This window comes from Schistocerca piceifrons, chromosome 8, assembly GCF_021461385.2.
Source record: "Schistocerca piceifrons isolate TAMUIC-IGC-003096 chromosome 8, iqSchPice1.1, whole genome shotgun sequence".
Lineage (NCBI taxonomy): Eukaryota > Metazoa > Arthropoda > Insecta > Orthoptera > Acrididae > Schistocerca > Schistocerca piceifrons.
This window is the reverse complement of record NC_060145.1, coordinates 477549657-477562755: the sequence shown is the minus strand read 5'-3', so window position 1 is coordinate 477562755 and position 13099 is coordinate 477549657. Positions and strand designations below refer to the sequence as shown.

At 44.0% G+C, this 13099-nt stretch overlaps 1 protein-coding gene across 1 annotated transcript in view; it reads left to right on the top strand.

Moving 5' to 3' along the window:
• LOC124711904 (scavenger receptor class B member 1-like) overlaps positions 1 to 13099 on the top strand; it is a 204910-nt gene that overhangs the window by 151566 nt on the left and 40245 nt on the right. The window contains exon 4 of the mRNA XM_047242156.1: positions 4322 to 4466. Within this exon, the coding sequence (XP_047098112.1) occupies positions 4322 to 4466 (145 nt within the window). The remainder of the gene's footprint in view (positions 1 to 4321; positions 4467 to 13099) is intronic.

Sequence of the window (13099 nt, the reverse complement as noted above, 5' to 3'; positions counted from 1 at the left end):
GATACACCTGGGCATTGAGTCCAACAGAGCTTGGATGGCGTGTACAGGTACAGCTGCCCCTGCAGGTTCAAAACAATATCACAGTTCATCAAGAGTAGTTACTGGAGTTTTGTGACGAGCCAGTTGCTCGGCCACCATTGACCAGACGTTTTCAATTCATGAGACATCTGGAGAACGTGTTGGCCAGGGCAGCAGTCGGACATTTTCTGTATCCAGAAAGGCCCGTACAGGACCTGCAACACGCGGTCGTGCATTATCCTGCTGAAATGTAGGGTTTCACAAGGATCGAATGAAGGATAGAGCCTCGGGTGGTAACACATCTGAAATGTAACGTCCACTGTTCAAAGTGCAGTCAATACGAACAAGAGGTGACCGAGACGTGTAACCAATGACACCCCATACCATCACGCCGGGTGATACGCCAGTATGGCGATGACGAATACACGCTTCCAATGTGCGTTCACCGCGATGTCGCCAAACACGAATGCGACCATCGTGATGCTGTAAACAGAACCTGGAGTCATCGAAAAAATGACGTTTTGCCATTCGTGCACCCAGGTTCGTCGTTGAGTACACCACCGCAGGCGCTCCTGTCTGTGATGCGGCGTCAAGGGTAACTCCTGCCATGGTCTCCGAGCTAATAGTCCATGCTGCTGCAAACGTCGTCGAACTGTTCGTGCAGATGGTTGTTGTCTTGCAAACGTCCCCATCTGTTGACTCAGGGATCGAGACGCGGCTGCACGATCCGTTACAGCCATGCGGATAAGATGTCTGTCATCTCGACTGCTAGTGATACGATGCCGTTTGGATCCAGCACGGCGTTCCGTATTACCCTCCTGAACCCACCGATTCCATATTCTGCTAACAGTCATTGGATCTCGGCCAACGCGAGCAGCAATGTCGCGATACGATAAACCACAATCGTGATAGGCTACAATCCGACCTTTATCAAAGTCGGAAACGTGATGGTACGCATTTCTCCTCCTTACACGAGGCATCACAATAACGTTTCACCATGCAATGCCGGTGAACTGCCGTTTGTGTATGAAAAATCGGTTGGAAACTTTCCTCATGTCAGCACCTTGTAGGTGTCGCCACCGGCGCCAACCTTGTGTGAATGCTCTGAAAAGCTAATCATTTGCATATCACAGCATCTTCTTCCTGTCGGTTACATTTCGCGTCTGTAGCACGTCATCTTCGTGGTGTAGCAATTTTAATGACCAGTAGTGTATTCTCGATACGATAGAGACGGTTGACTCCTTACAAGATTTTGAACTGCATTACTTTATGCGTTTGCGTGTATTACGAATCATAGTTACTGATATATTAGATACTATAAAATCGAAATACATATAAATTCGTAAAATCAAAACTTAATTCTATATTTCTATATGTAAAGTTATGTTTAATAGTTGGAATGCTTATTAAAATTCTCTTATCTAATTATTTAATAAAGAAATAAAGTTACCGCTTTGGCAGACGGATAAAAAGTTGGCAAAAAACACCTCGCAGTATTTTGGTAACTTTAGAATATTGGCATTCCTTTATAGTTCGTTATACTTGTGACAGTGGTGAAAATTGTAGGCAATTTAAGGAGGGGGGGGGGGGGGGAGGGTAGGACGTCAAACGGGCCGTCTTGGAGCAGGAGAGACACCACATGACATTTTAATTTCCACTGTCTACACTTTTATGAATAAATTCATAAAACTTTGTCAGCTTGACCAGGAAGGATTCAGGTTTCACAATCATAGCAGTGGAAGTTCAAAAATATAACAAAATAATTTTTTTTACGTGTGAAAGTTCATCATTTCTTCACTTCTATTGGCTGCGTTTGTTGCTATAGGTACCCATTTCTTCATACGTGAGAGATTCTTCGATGAATTTTGCACAGCATACAAACCATACTTACAGATGTATGAAACTCTAGAAATTATTTAATTTATGAAAAAATGAATGTGCTGTTATATTTTATGGTTCATGTTTAGAAAAAACTGAAATTTTATAGTTAATTATCTCAATTTTTACCACAGTTTTTAATAGATTTGGAAAATTCTAGAGTTTCATACACCTGTAGGTATGGTTTGTATGCTGTGCAAAAGTCATCTCTCCCTTATTTATTGTGGTGTGCGTACTGTAAGACCTTCGCTACACACACCATCAGATTATTTGACTTGTCGCTCTAACGAAGTAGGCGAGTGTCAGCAATATGTCTCGTGGTCTTATCGTGGCGTGTTTATCTTCTGCCGTTAGGTCAGACGATAGAAATGCCACTTGCACGCTTAGAGTAGCAGATTGACGGTGACCAACTTTAAACAGAACTTGTTTAATTTTCACACACATTTATTAAAATAATAAAAAAACCTAGATATTACGTAACTTGATTCTGGATGCTGTTTACAATTGACAATCTGAAGTTCCTTTGGTCTTGGTACGTTAATCTTATTCGCACATATCTCTGATACTTGACAAAGTGTCTATATATTTCTCTTCATGGCTATGTACAGGGTTTTTTTTCTTTATTGTGATTTTAAACACCATATACAAAGGCGGGCTGGCAGCAGCACAATACGCCGCTCTTCAGCCTCGAGTTTGACAACAAGTAGTACATAAAGGTGGCACAGAGAAGACAGTCAAAACGGTGGGCAAAAAATGTAAAAACCGAAAAAACATGGAGCCGTTCACGCTGGACCAGAAACAGCACTAACACTAGGCGACACGGTGCACAGAACAGGGATGATGATGACGGCATGTGAACGGTGGTGGCGTGACGGCGAACAACACTACACACAAACGAAGGCACACACACTAAACACTGACGGCGACGATCTCCGGCGCGCGAATGTTCACTGAGAGTGTACGAATCCGGGGAACTGCCAAGAGTGGAGGAGGAGGAGGAGGAGGAGGGGAATGGGAGAGGGGAGAGCAGAGATGCCATGGGCAGAGGAGAGAGGGGGAGGGAGGAAGGGAGGAAGGGGGAGGGGAAGCCCGGGGGAAGAGGGGAGGAGGAAGGGGGGAAAGAGAAGGGAAGGGAAGGGAGGGTGCCTAAAGGAAAGGACACAGGAAGGGGAGGGGAGGATCAAAGTTGATAGGAGGGGTAGATAGAGGGGAGGAGGACATCATCAGGGAGGGGGAGCTGGCGGAAGCCACCTTGGGAGAGGGTAAGGAGGGTGGAGAGATGGAGACCGGGTGGGACGTGGGAATACAGGCGCGGCAGCGGGCGGGGGTGGGAGAGGACCGGGGAGACTAGCGCTATGTACAGGAATATGATAATCTTATTAGGTGCAGACTGAAACTTGACTATGGACTGGTACAAACAAATGCAGACTAATGCAGACTGACTAATCGGAGGTCTGTACCGCGAGCGTTCAGGTATCACTGCGCGAGTGTGATCCGCGAGGGGAAAAGGTTCTACGTTAGCAGCAATCTCATTGGCTGCGTTACATATTAATACGCGGATCGGCGGAAGCAGAATTTGGTCCGTCTTTATGACAGCGCCATCTCGTAGAGCGGAGACGGACGAGCGCTGCGCCTGCGCTGTTCTGTTTAGCGGGGCGCGCTCTAATGGGAAAGTTGTGTACGCGCTGACTACGCGGAACTATGTACACAACGGTTATGAAGAAAAGTGTACCTATACCACTATAGCAACTAATGCAGCCAATGGTTGGTTTGGGGAAGGAGACCAGACAGCGAGGTCATCGGTCTCATCGGGTTAGGGAAGGACGGGGAAGGAAGTCGACCGTGCCTTTTGAAAGGAACCATCCCGGCATTTGCCTGGAGCGATTTAGGGAAATCACGGAAAACCTAAATCAGGATGGCCGGACGCGGGATTGAACCGTCGTCCTCCCGAATGCGAGTCCAGTGTCTAACCACTGCGCCACCTCGCTCGCTAATGAAGCCAATGGTAAGTGAAAAAAAGGTGAAATACAAACGTAAAAAAATAAATTATTTTCTTATATTTTTGAACTTCCACCACTATAAGTGTAAATCCTGAATTCTTTCTGGTCATTCTGACAAAGTTTTATGAATTTATTTTTAAAAGTATAGACAGTGGAAATTAAACTGTCCTGTGGTGTCTCTCCTGCTCCAAGTCGTCCCGTTTGACGTCCTACCCCCCTTAAGTTCTACGAGAGTACTTTATTTTATCGTAGAAAGTTGCAAAGAAAAAAGTGAAAGGTTTCCAAAATATAGCAGTTTTTCAGTCTTTCTGGGACCCTCCTCCGTTAGCTGACGGTTCTCGTGGTGTAAAACTTGTAATGTACACAGCTTGCTAGACCTTCCACGGGGTGCGCGGCAGGGCAGTGACGCGGCGCTGTGTTGGCAGGGAGCTGCTGGAGCACGCGAACATCACGTTCAACGAGAACGGCACGCTGAGCACATCGCCGCGCCACCCGCTGCTGTGGGCGCCCGACCACAACCCGCTGCGCCGCGAGGACGACCTGCTCGTGCTGCCGCACATCGCCCTCATGGTGAGTCGCCAGCGGTCATCTCGCACAACTTTTCTCCCCTATCCATCTAGTGTCTGCTTTGATGCGGCGTGCTACGAAATCCTCTCCTGTGCCAATGAGTAGTGAAAACAAAAGACGGCTAGAACTAATCACGAATGCCTGTGTGCGTTACATCTGCAACATTCGCCGATATGATCATGTTAGTGCTTCATACTCCGAGCTAGGGTGGCTGCGACCGGACAAATTGCGTGACTACCACACTCTATCTCTACTTCACCGACTCCTCGTCGCGCAAGCACCCCAGTACCTTGCTTCAGAGATTAAAAACCTGTCATGCCATCATAATCGAAACACGAGGTCTCTCTTATTTGGTATCCTAACTGTGCCCACTCACAAAACAAAAACTTTTGCAAACTCCTTCTCAGTTGCCGCTGTCCGCCTCTGGAACAAACTGCCACTTACCTTGAGCAAAATTCAATCTCCTGCTGCTTTTAAGAAGAAGCTGAAGCATTTCCTACTATCATCCTCATAACGTTCTCCACAAAATTAATGTACAAGGCCAATCCTCTCATCTGTCAAATAGCAAAGCTAGCGTCTCCTATCTTGCTCCTGAGATGCCTTCCTCTTCATCTATCTCTATTAGCCACGCAATCTTCTTTTCCTTTATATTTCCTTAATTATGTTTCATCATGTCTCTCTGTTCTTCTCCTCTCTTCACCATCAGTCTCCCTCATACTCTCCGCCGCTAGCACTCCTATCCTAAATCTGTCTCTTCAATAATGTCTAATTATAACAGTACTTATTATCTACGAATATAAACTCTATATGTATGTATTTTTCCAGGTGTGCCTTTGTAATTGTTTATTTCACTTTTAGTACTAGATGTAGTTTAACATGCCTACTAAAACATATAAATGTAAAATAAGTAGAACGCCTGGTTAGATGTAAGAGAGGGCCTGATGGCCCTAATCTTGCCAGGTTAAATAAATCAATAACTCCTCACCTCACAACGAGACCACGCGGCAATCGGATTTTTGTAACTGTGGTACGTCAAGTTCGGAACTCAGGCATCAATAACACAAAACCGTTCGATACAACTGACAAAAAATATTGATAAAGTCGACTGTGAACTTTGCCGACCACCCTAATTACCGAAAAGTAAAGTCGATTTTTCAACAGGCGGCTCGGCTCTGTGAGAGTCGGCAGTCTGGGTGCGCTTCCTGGCTGTGGTAAACTTTAAATATTGGTGCCTTTCTACGATCATTTCACTGGATATATGAAATATGAAAAGAAAATTTGTATTCTTTTTATTCAAACAATCTTTGTTGACAATCCTTTATAAAAGATCGGTAACTAGGAATTTACGTTTGCAATCTTTTGTGTGCGATATGTGATTAGAAATAACAAGGCGCGTACTTTTCATAAAAATCGCAATTACATACCCATTAGGGAGCAGCCGCTGATCAGCTGGAGCTTTATCACCATCTAACTGATGGCCAGTGTGTCCACATTTGCCACGGATAACAGCAGCATGACATGGAAGCAGTGAGGCTTTGGTAGGTCACTGGAGGGGGTTGGCATCACATCTACACACACAAACAAGTCACTTGTGTTTTGTTGTAGTCTTCAGTCCTGAGACTGGTTTGATGCAGCTCTCCATGCTACTCTATCCTGTGCAAGCTTCTTCATCTCCCAGTACTTACTGCAACCTACATCCTTCTGAATCTGCTTAGAGTATTCATCTCTTGGTCTCCCTCTACCATTTTTTACCCTCCACGCTGCCCTCCAATGCTAAATTGGTGATCCCTTGATTCCTCAGAACATGTCCTACCAACCGATCCCTTCTTCTGGTCAAGTTGTGCCACAAACTCCTCTTCTCCCCAATCCTATTCAGTACCACCTCATTAGTTATGTGATCTACCCATCAAATCTTCAGCATTCTTCTGTAGCACCACATTTCGAAAGCTGCTATTCTCTTCTTCTATAAACTATTTATCGTCCATGTTTCACTTCCATACATGGCTACACTCCATACAAATACTTTCAGAAACGACTTCCTGACACTTAAATCTAGACTCGATGTTAAAAAATTTCTCTTCTTCAGAAATGCTTTCTTTGCCATTGCCAGTCTACATTTTATATCCTCTCTACTTCGACCATCATCAGTTATTTTGCTCCCCAAATAGCAAAACTCCTTTACTACTTTAAGTGTCTCATTTCCTAATCTAATTCCCTCTGCGTCACCCGACTTAATTCGACTACATTCCATTATCCTCGTTTTGCTTTTGTTGATGTTCATCTTATATCCTCCTTTCAAGACACTGTTTATTCCGTTCACTGCTTTTCCAAGTCCTTTGCTGTCTCTGACAGAATTACAATATCATCGGCGAACCTTAAAGTTTTTATTTCTTCTCCATGGATTTTAAATCCTACTCCGAACTTTTCTTTTGTTTCCTTTACTGCTTGCTCAATATACAGATTGAATAACGTCGGGGAGAGGCTACAACCCTGTCTCGCTCCCTTCCCAACCACTGCTTCCCCTTCATGCCCCTCGACTCTTATAGCTGCCATCTGGTTTCTGTACAAATTGTAAATAGCCTCTTGATCCTTGTATATTAACCCTGCCATCTTTAGAACTTGAAAGAGGGTATACCAGTCAACATTGTCAAAAGCTTTCTCGAAGTGTACAAATGCTAGAAACGTAGGTTTGCCTTCCCTTAATCTTTCTTCTAAGATAAGTCGCAGGGTCAGTATTGCATCGCGTGTTCCAATATTTCTACGGAATCCAAGCTGATCTTCCCCAAGGTCGGCTTCTACCAGTTTTTCCATTCGTCTCTAAAGAATTCGTGTCAGTATTTTGCAGCTGTGACTTATTAAACTGATAGTTCGGTAATTTTCACACCTGTCAACACCTGCTTTCTTTGGGATTGGAATTATTATATTCTTCTTGAAGTCTGTGGGTATTTCGCCTGTCTCATATATCTTGCTCACCAGGATTGGCTCTCCCAAGACCGACAGTAGTTCTAATTGAGTGTTATCTACCCCCGGGGCCTTGTTTCTACTCAGGTCTTTCAGTGCTCTGTCGAACTCTTCACACAGTATCATATCTCCCATTTCATCTTCATCTACAAGTCACTTAATTCCTGTAAATTCAGGGAGGGGAGGTGATGAGCCACGTTCAACCTCATCCCAGATGTGTTCGATCGGTTTCCGATATGGCGATTAGGGGGCCATCACATCACTTGGAATTCACCACTATGTTCCTCGAACCACCCCATCATACTCCTAGCCTTGTGACATGGCACATTATCTTACTGAAAAATGCCACTGCTATCGGGAAACATGATCGCCATAAAGAGGTATACGTAGTCTGCAACGAATGTACGATACTCGCCGTGCGGGATTAGCCGAGCGGTCTAGGGCGCTACATTCATGAACTGTGCGGTTGGTCCCGGTGGAGGTTCGAGTCCTCTCTCGGGCATGGGTGTGTGTGTTTGTCCTTAGGATAATTTAGTTTAAGTAGTGTGTAAGGTTAGGGACTGATGACCTTAGCAGTTAAGTCCCATAAGATTTCATACACATTTGAACATTTTTTGTATGATACTCCTTGGCCGACATGGTGCCTTGCACGAGATCCATTGATCCCATAGAAGCCCACGTGAATGCTCCCGAGAGCATAATGGAGCCTTCGCCAGCTTTTCTCCGTTCCATACTACAGGTGTCAAGGACCTGTTACGTTGGAAGACGACAGATTCGTGCCCTCTCATCGGCACGATGAAGAAGGTATCGGGATTCACCAGACCATGCAACACTCTGCCACTGCGCCAACGTCTAGCGCCGATGGTCAGTCGTAGTTGCCGATGTCGTGGTGTTAACTGTTGTGGACTGGCAAGACAGCCAATCCACAGTGACGGGTAACCGAAAGGCACGCGCTTAAACTCACGCAGGCTGGCGTGAGGTCTGAAACAGGATACGTAATGAATGCTATAAAGAAAAGTACGTAGCTGCAGGAATACTTAACTTTAATCCACAATTGGTGAACATTGGTCTTGTTGATACAGTATATGCGTCATTAGATACATAGCAAAGGATAATTGGCGCCTTGCTAGGTCGTAGCAATTGACGTAGCTGAAGGCTATGCTAACTATCGTCTCGGCAATTGAGAGCGTAATTCTCACTGAACCATGGCTAGCAACGTCGGCTGTACAACTGGGGCGAGTGCTATTAAGTCTCTCTAGACCTGCCGTGTGGCGGCGCTCGGTCTGCTATCACTGATATTGGCGACACGCGGGTCCGTCGTATACTAGCGGATCGCGGCCGATTTAAAAGGCTACCACCTAGCAAGTGTGGTGTCTGGCGGTGACACCACATTATCACTGGCACATGCATAAGTCATCGGCTGCGGAGGCCAATCATTAGGAGTGTTCGGTGCACTGCGTGTTCGGACACACTTGTACTCTGCCCAGCTTTAAAGTCTGATGTTATTTCCGTCACAGTTCACCGCCTGTCCTGTTTTACCAGTCTGCCGAGCCTACACCTCCGACATCTGTAATCAGGTATCGCATGCAACATCACGACGTCTGGATATAGTTTCAACTCAGTTTCGCCACGTGTTGAAGACACTCATAATAGCACTTCTCAAACACCCGACTTCTCGTGCTGTATCCTAATTGCTTGCGCCGAGCCTCTGGGCCATCACAATCTGATTCAAAAATGGCTCTGAGCATCTACTACTGGATTACCAGGAAAGATTCCAATCACAGTCCGTTTGAAGCAGTACTCCCCTAGATTGAAGATGGTATGGTTGCTGTTGTATTCAATCCCGATGCAATTTCAGTGTTTTATCGTCAATGTTAATGTCCAAGGGTTAGAGTAAACCAGCTGTGATGCATAGGAAACTACAACTGGATTCCCAGGAAAGGTTCCAAGCACAGACCGTTTGAACCAGTACTCCCCTAGACTGTATTTGGCATGGTTGTCGTTGTATTCAATCGCGATGCAGTTTCAGTGTTTTATGGTCAATGTGAATTTCCAAGGATTAGAGTAAACCAGCTGTGATGCATAGCAAACTATTACTGGATTCCTAGGAAATGTTGCAATCACAACCTGTTTAAAGCAGTACTCTGGTGGACACATGTAGTCATGGTGGCTATTGTATTCAATCCCGATGCTATTACTGTGTATCATCGTCAATTGGAAGGTCCATGAGCACAGTTTGGATTCTGTAGAAATATGGGAATACGTGAGGCAATACCGACCCTACGACTTATTTTAGAAGCTAGATTAAGAAAAGGCAAACCTAAGTTTCTAGCATTTGTAGACTTAGAGAAAGCTTTTGATAGTGTTGACTGGAACACTCTCTTTCAAATTTTGAAGGTGGCAGGGGTAAAATACAGGGAGCGAAAGGCTATTTACAATTTGTATAGAAACCAGATGGCAGTTATAAGAGTCGAGGGACATGAAAGGGAAGCAGTGGTTGGGAAGGGAGTGAGACAGGGTTGTAGCCTCTCCCCGATGTTATTCAATCTGTACATTGAGCAAGCAGTAAAGGAAACAAAAGAAAAATTCGGAGTAGGTATTAAAATCCATGGAGAAGAAATAAAAACTTTGAGGTTTGCCGATGACATTGTAATTCTGTCAGAGACAGCAAAGGACTTGGAAGAGCAGTTGAATGGAATGGACAGTGTCTTGAAAGGAGGATATAAGATGAACATCAACAAAAGCAAAACGAGGATAATGGAATATAGTCGGGTGATGCTGAGGGCATTAGATTCGGAAATGAGACACTTAAAGTAGTAAAGGAGTTTTGCTATTTGGGGAGCAAAATAACTGATGATGGTCGAAGTAGAGAGGATATCAAATGTAGACTGGCAATGGCAAGGAAAGCGTTTCTGAAGAAGAGAAATTTTTTAACATCGAATCTAGATTTAGGTGTCAGGAAGTCGTTTCTGAAAGTATTTGTATGGAGTGTAGCCATGTATGGAAGTGAAACATGGACGATAAATAGTTTATAGAAGAAGAGAATAGCAGTTTTCGAAATGTGGTGCTACAGAAGAATGCTGAAGATTAGATGGGTAGATCACATAACTAATGAGGTGGTACTGAATAGGATTGGGGAGAAGAGGAGTTTGTGGCACAATTTGACAAGAAGAAGGGATCGTTTGGTAGGACATGTTCTGAGGCATCAAGGGATCACCAGTGTAGTATTGGAGGGCAGTGTGTACGGTAAAAATCGTAGAGGGAGAACAAGAGATGAATACACTAAGCAGATTCAGAAGGATGTAGGCTCCAGTACGTACTGGGAGATGAAGAAGCTTGCACAGGATAGAGTAGCATGGAGAGCTGCATCAAACCAGTCTCAGGACTGAAGACCACAACAACAACAACATTTGAAACAACAAGATTTATATAAATTTTACAATGTGGAACCATGGTAGGCACGCCATAAAAGTTTTAACAAATTGCTTAAAGTGCTGCTGATGGCTGAACAATCCATTTTCATATCATATAATGCTGTCATGAGGACTTATGGGTTCATATAAATTTAATGAATGGTTAGTATATTTCCTAAATTAATGGCTCATACATAACAGACTTTGTTAATGAGCATGTATAGTAAACCCACTTAATACTGTGACTCAATCAGGTAAGGAAATATGTGGTGTCACCGCCAGACACCACACTTGCTAGGTGGTAGCCTTTAAATCGGCCCCGTCCATTAGTATACGTCGGACCCGCGTGTCGCCACTGTCAGTGATAGCAGACCGAGCGCCACCACACGGCAGGTCTAGAGAGACGTACTGGCACTCTCCCCAGTTGTACAGCTGACGTTGCTAGCAATGGTTCACTGACAATTACGCTCTCATTTGCCGAGACGATAGTTAGCATAGCCTTCAGCTACGTCATTTGCTACGACCTCGCAAGGCGCCATTACCAACCTCACGGCAGCCTGCGTGAGCTTGAACGCGTGCCTTTCGGCTACCCGTCCTAGTGGATTGGCTGTCGGGTCAGTCCACTACAAAATATATATAATGATTAATTAGCTTAACAAGATCTTTGCTACAAACAATTGTTCTCCTGCTGAGCACAACCATCATCACCCAGTTTCTGTTTTTAATACATTCCAACCCAACCATTTCCTCCATTAGTGGTATCTGGAGCTCTGCTCTCCTGTGGACAGAGATCTCCCACACAAGACTACATCCTATCACAAACTCTCTGTAAAACTATGTTTTCTCAGTAATTTCACAAGAACATTTTGCCCTTCTGGTCCTTAAAATCAGTTTGCTGCAGAATTATAGAACACATCCTGAGTTTGAATATTATAAATTTTGTAGAGAGCAAAAAGCTCAAGTCCACAAATCAGCACAGCTTTAGAAAACATCACTCATGTAAAACCCAGCTTGCTCTTTTCTCTCATGCAAACTGCAAACTATAGATGAAGGGCAGCAGGATGATTTCAAATTTCCAGATTTCCGAAAAGGCTATGACACAGTAGCCCACTGCAGATTTTTAACAAAGGTATGTGCATATGGAACAGGCTCCCAGATATATGACTGGCTCAAAGACTTCTTAAGTAATAAAACCCAGTATGTTCTCCTTGATGCTGAGATTTCATTTGAGACAGGGTAATACCAGGAGTGCCCCACAGAAGTGTGATAAGACCGTTACTATTTTCTACATACATAAATGATCTGGCAGACAGGGTTGCAGCAATCTACTGTTGTTTGCTGATGATGCTGTGGTATACAGGAAAGTATTGAAGATAAGTGACTGTAAGTTGATATAAAATGACCTAGGCAAAATTTCTAGTTGGTGCGGTGAATGGCGGCTGGCTCTTAATGAGGAAAAATGTAAATTAATGTGGATGAGTAGGAAAAAGAAACCGGTAACATTCAGATATAGCATTAGTAATATCCTGCTTGACACAGTCACATCATTTAAATATCTTAGCATAATGTTGTGAAGCGATATGAAATAGAATGAGCATGTAAGGATTGTAGTAGGGAAGGCAAATGATCAACTTCGGTTTAATGGGAGAATTTTAGGAAAGTGTGGTTCATCTGTAAAAGAGACCACATATAGGATGCTAGTGTGACCTATTCTTGAGTACTGCTTGAGTGTTTGGGATCCACAGAAGGTTCAATTGAAACAAAACAGCGAAGCAATTCGGAGGTGAGTTGTTAGATTTGTTACAGGTGGGTTCCATCAGCATGCAAGTGATACTGATATGCTTCAGGAGCTCAAGTGGGAATCCCTGGAAGGAAGACGACATTCATTTCAAAGAACACTACCAAGAAAGTTTACAGAACCAGCAATTGAAGCTGATTGTAGAATGATACTGCTGCTGCCAACATACATTTTTTGTAGGGGCCACAAAGATAAGATTCAAGAAATTAGGGCTCATGTGCATGTGTATAGACAGTCGTTTTTCCCTCATTCTATCTGTGAGTGCACCAGGAAAGGAAACAACCAGTTGTGGTACAGGGTACCCTCCACCACACACCGTACAGTCACTTGCAGAGTATGTACGTAGATACAGAGGTTGGTGTAACTAATATTCTCATGTTCTTGCCCACTCCTTCCTTTTCCTTTCTTCCTGCCTTGAAAATTCTATACAGTTCCTGATTAATTATCTTGCAATGTTGTACCCC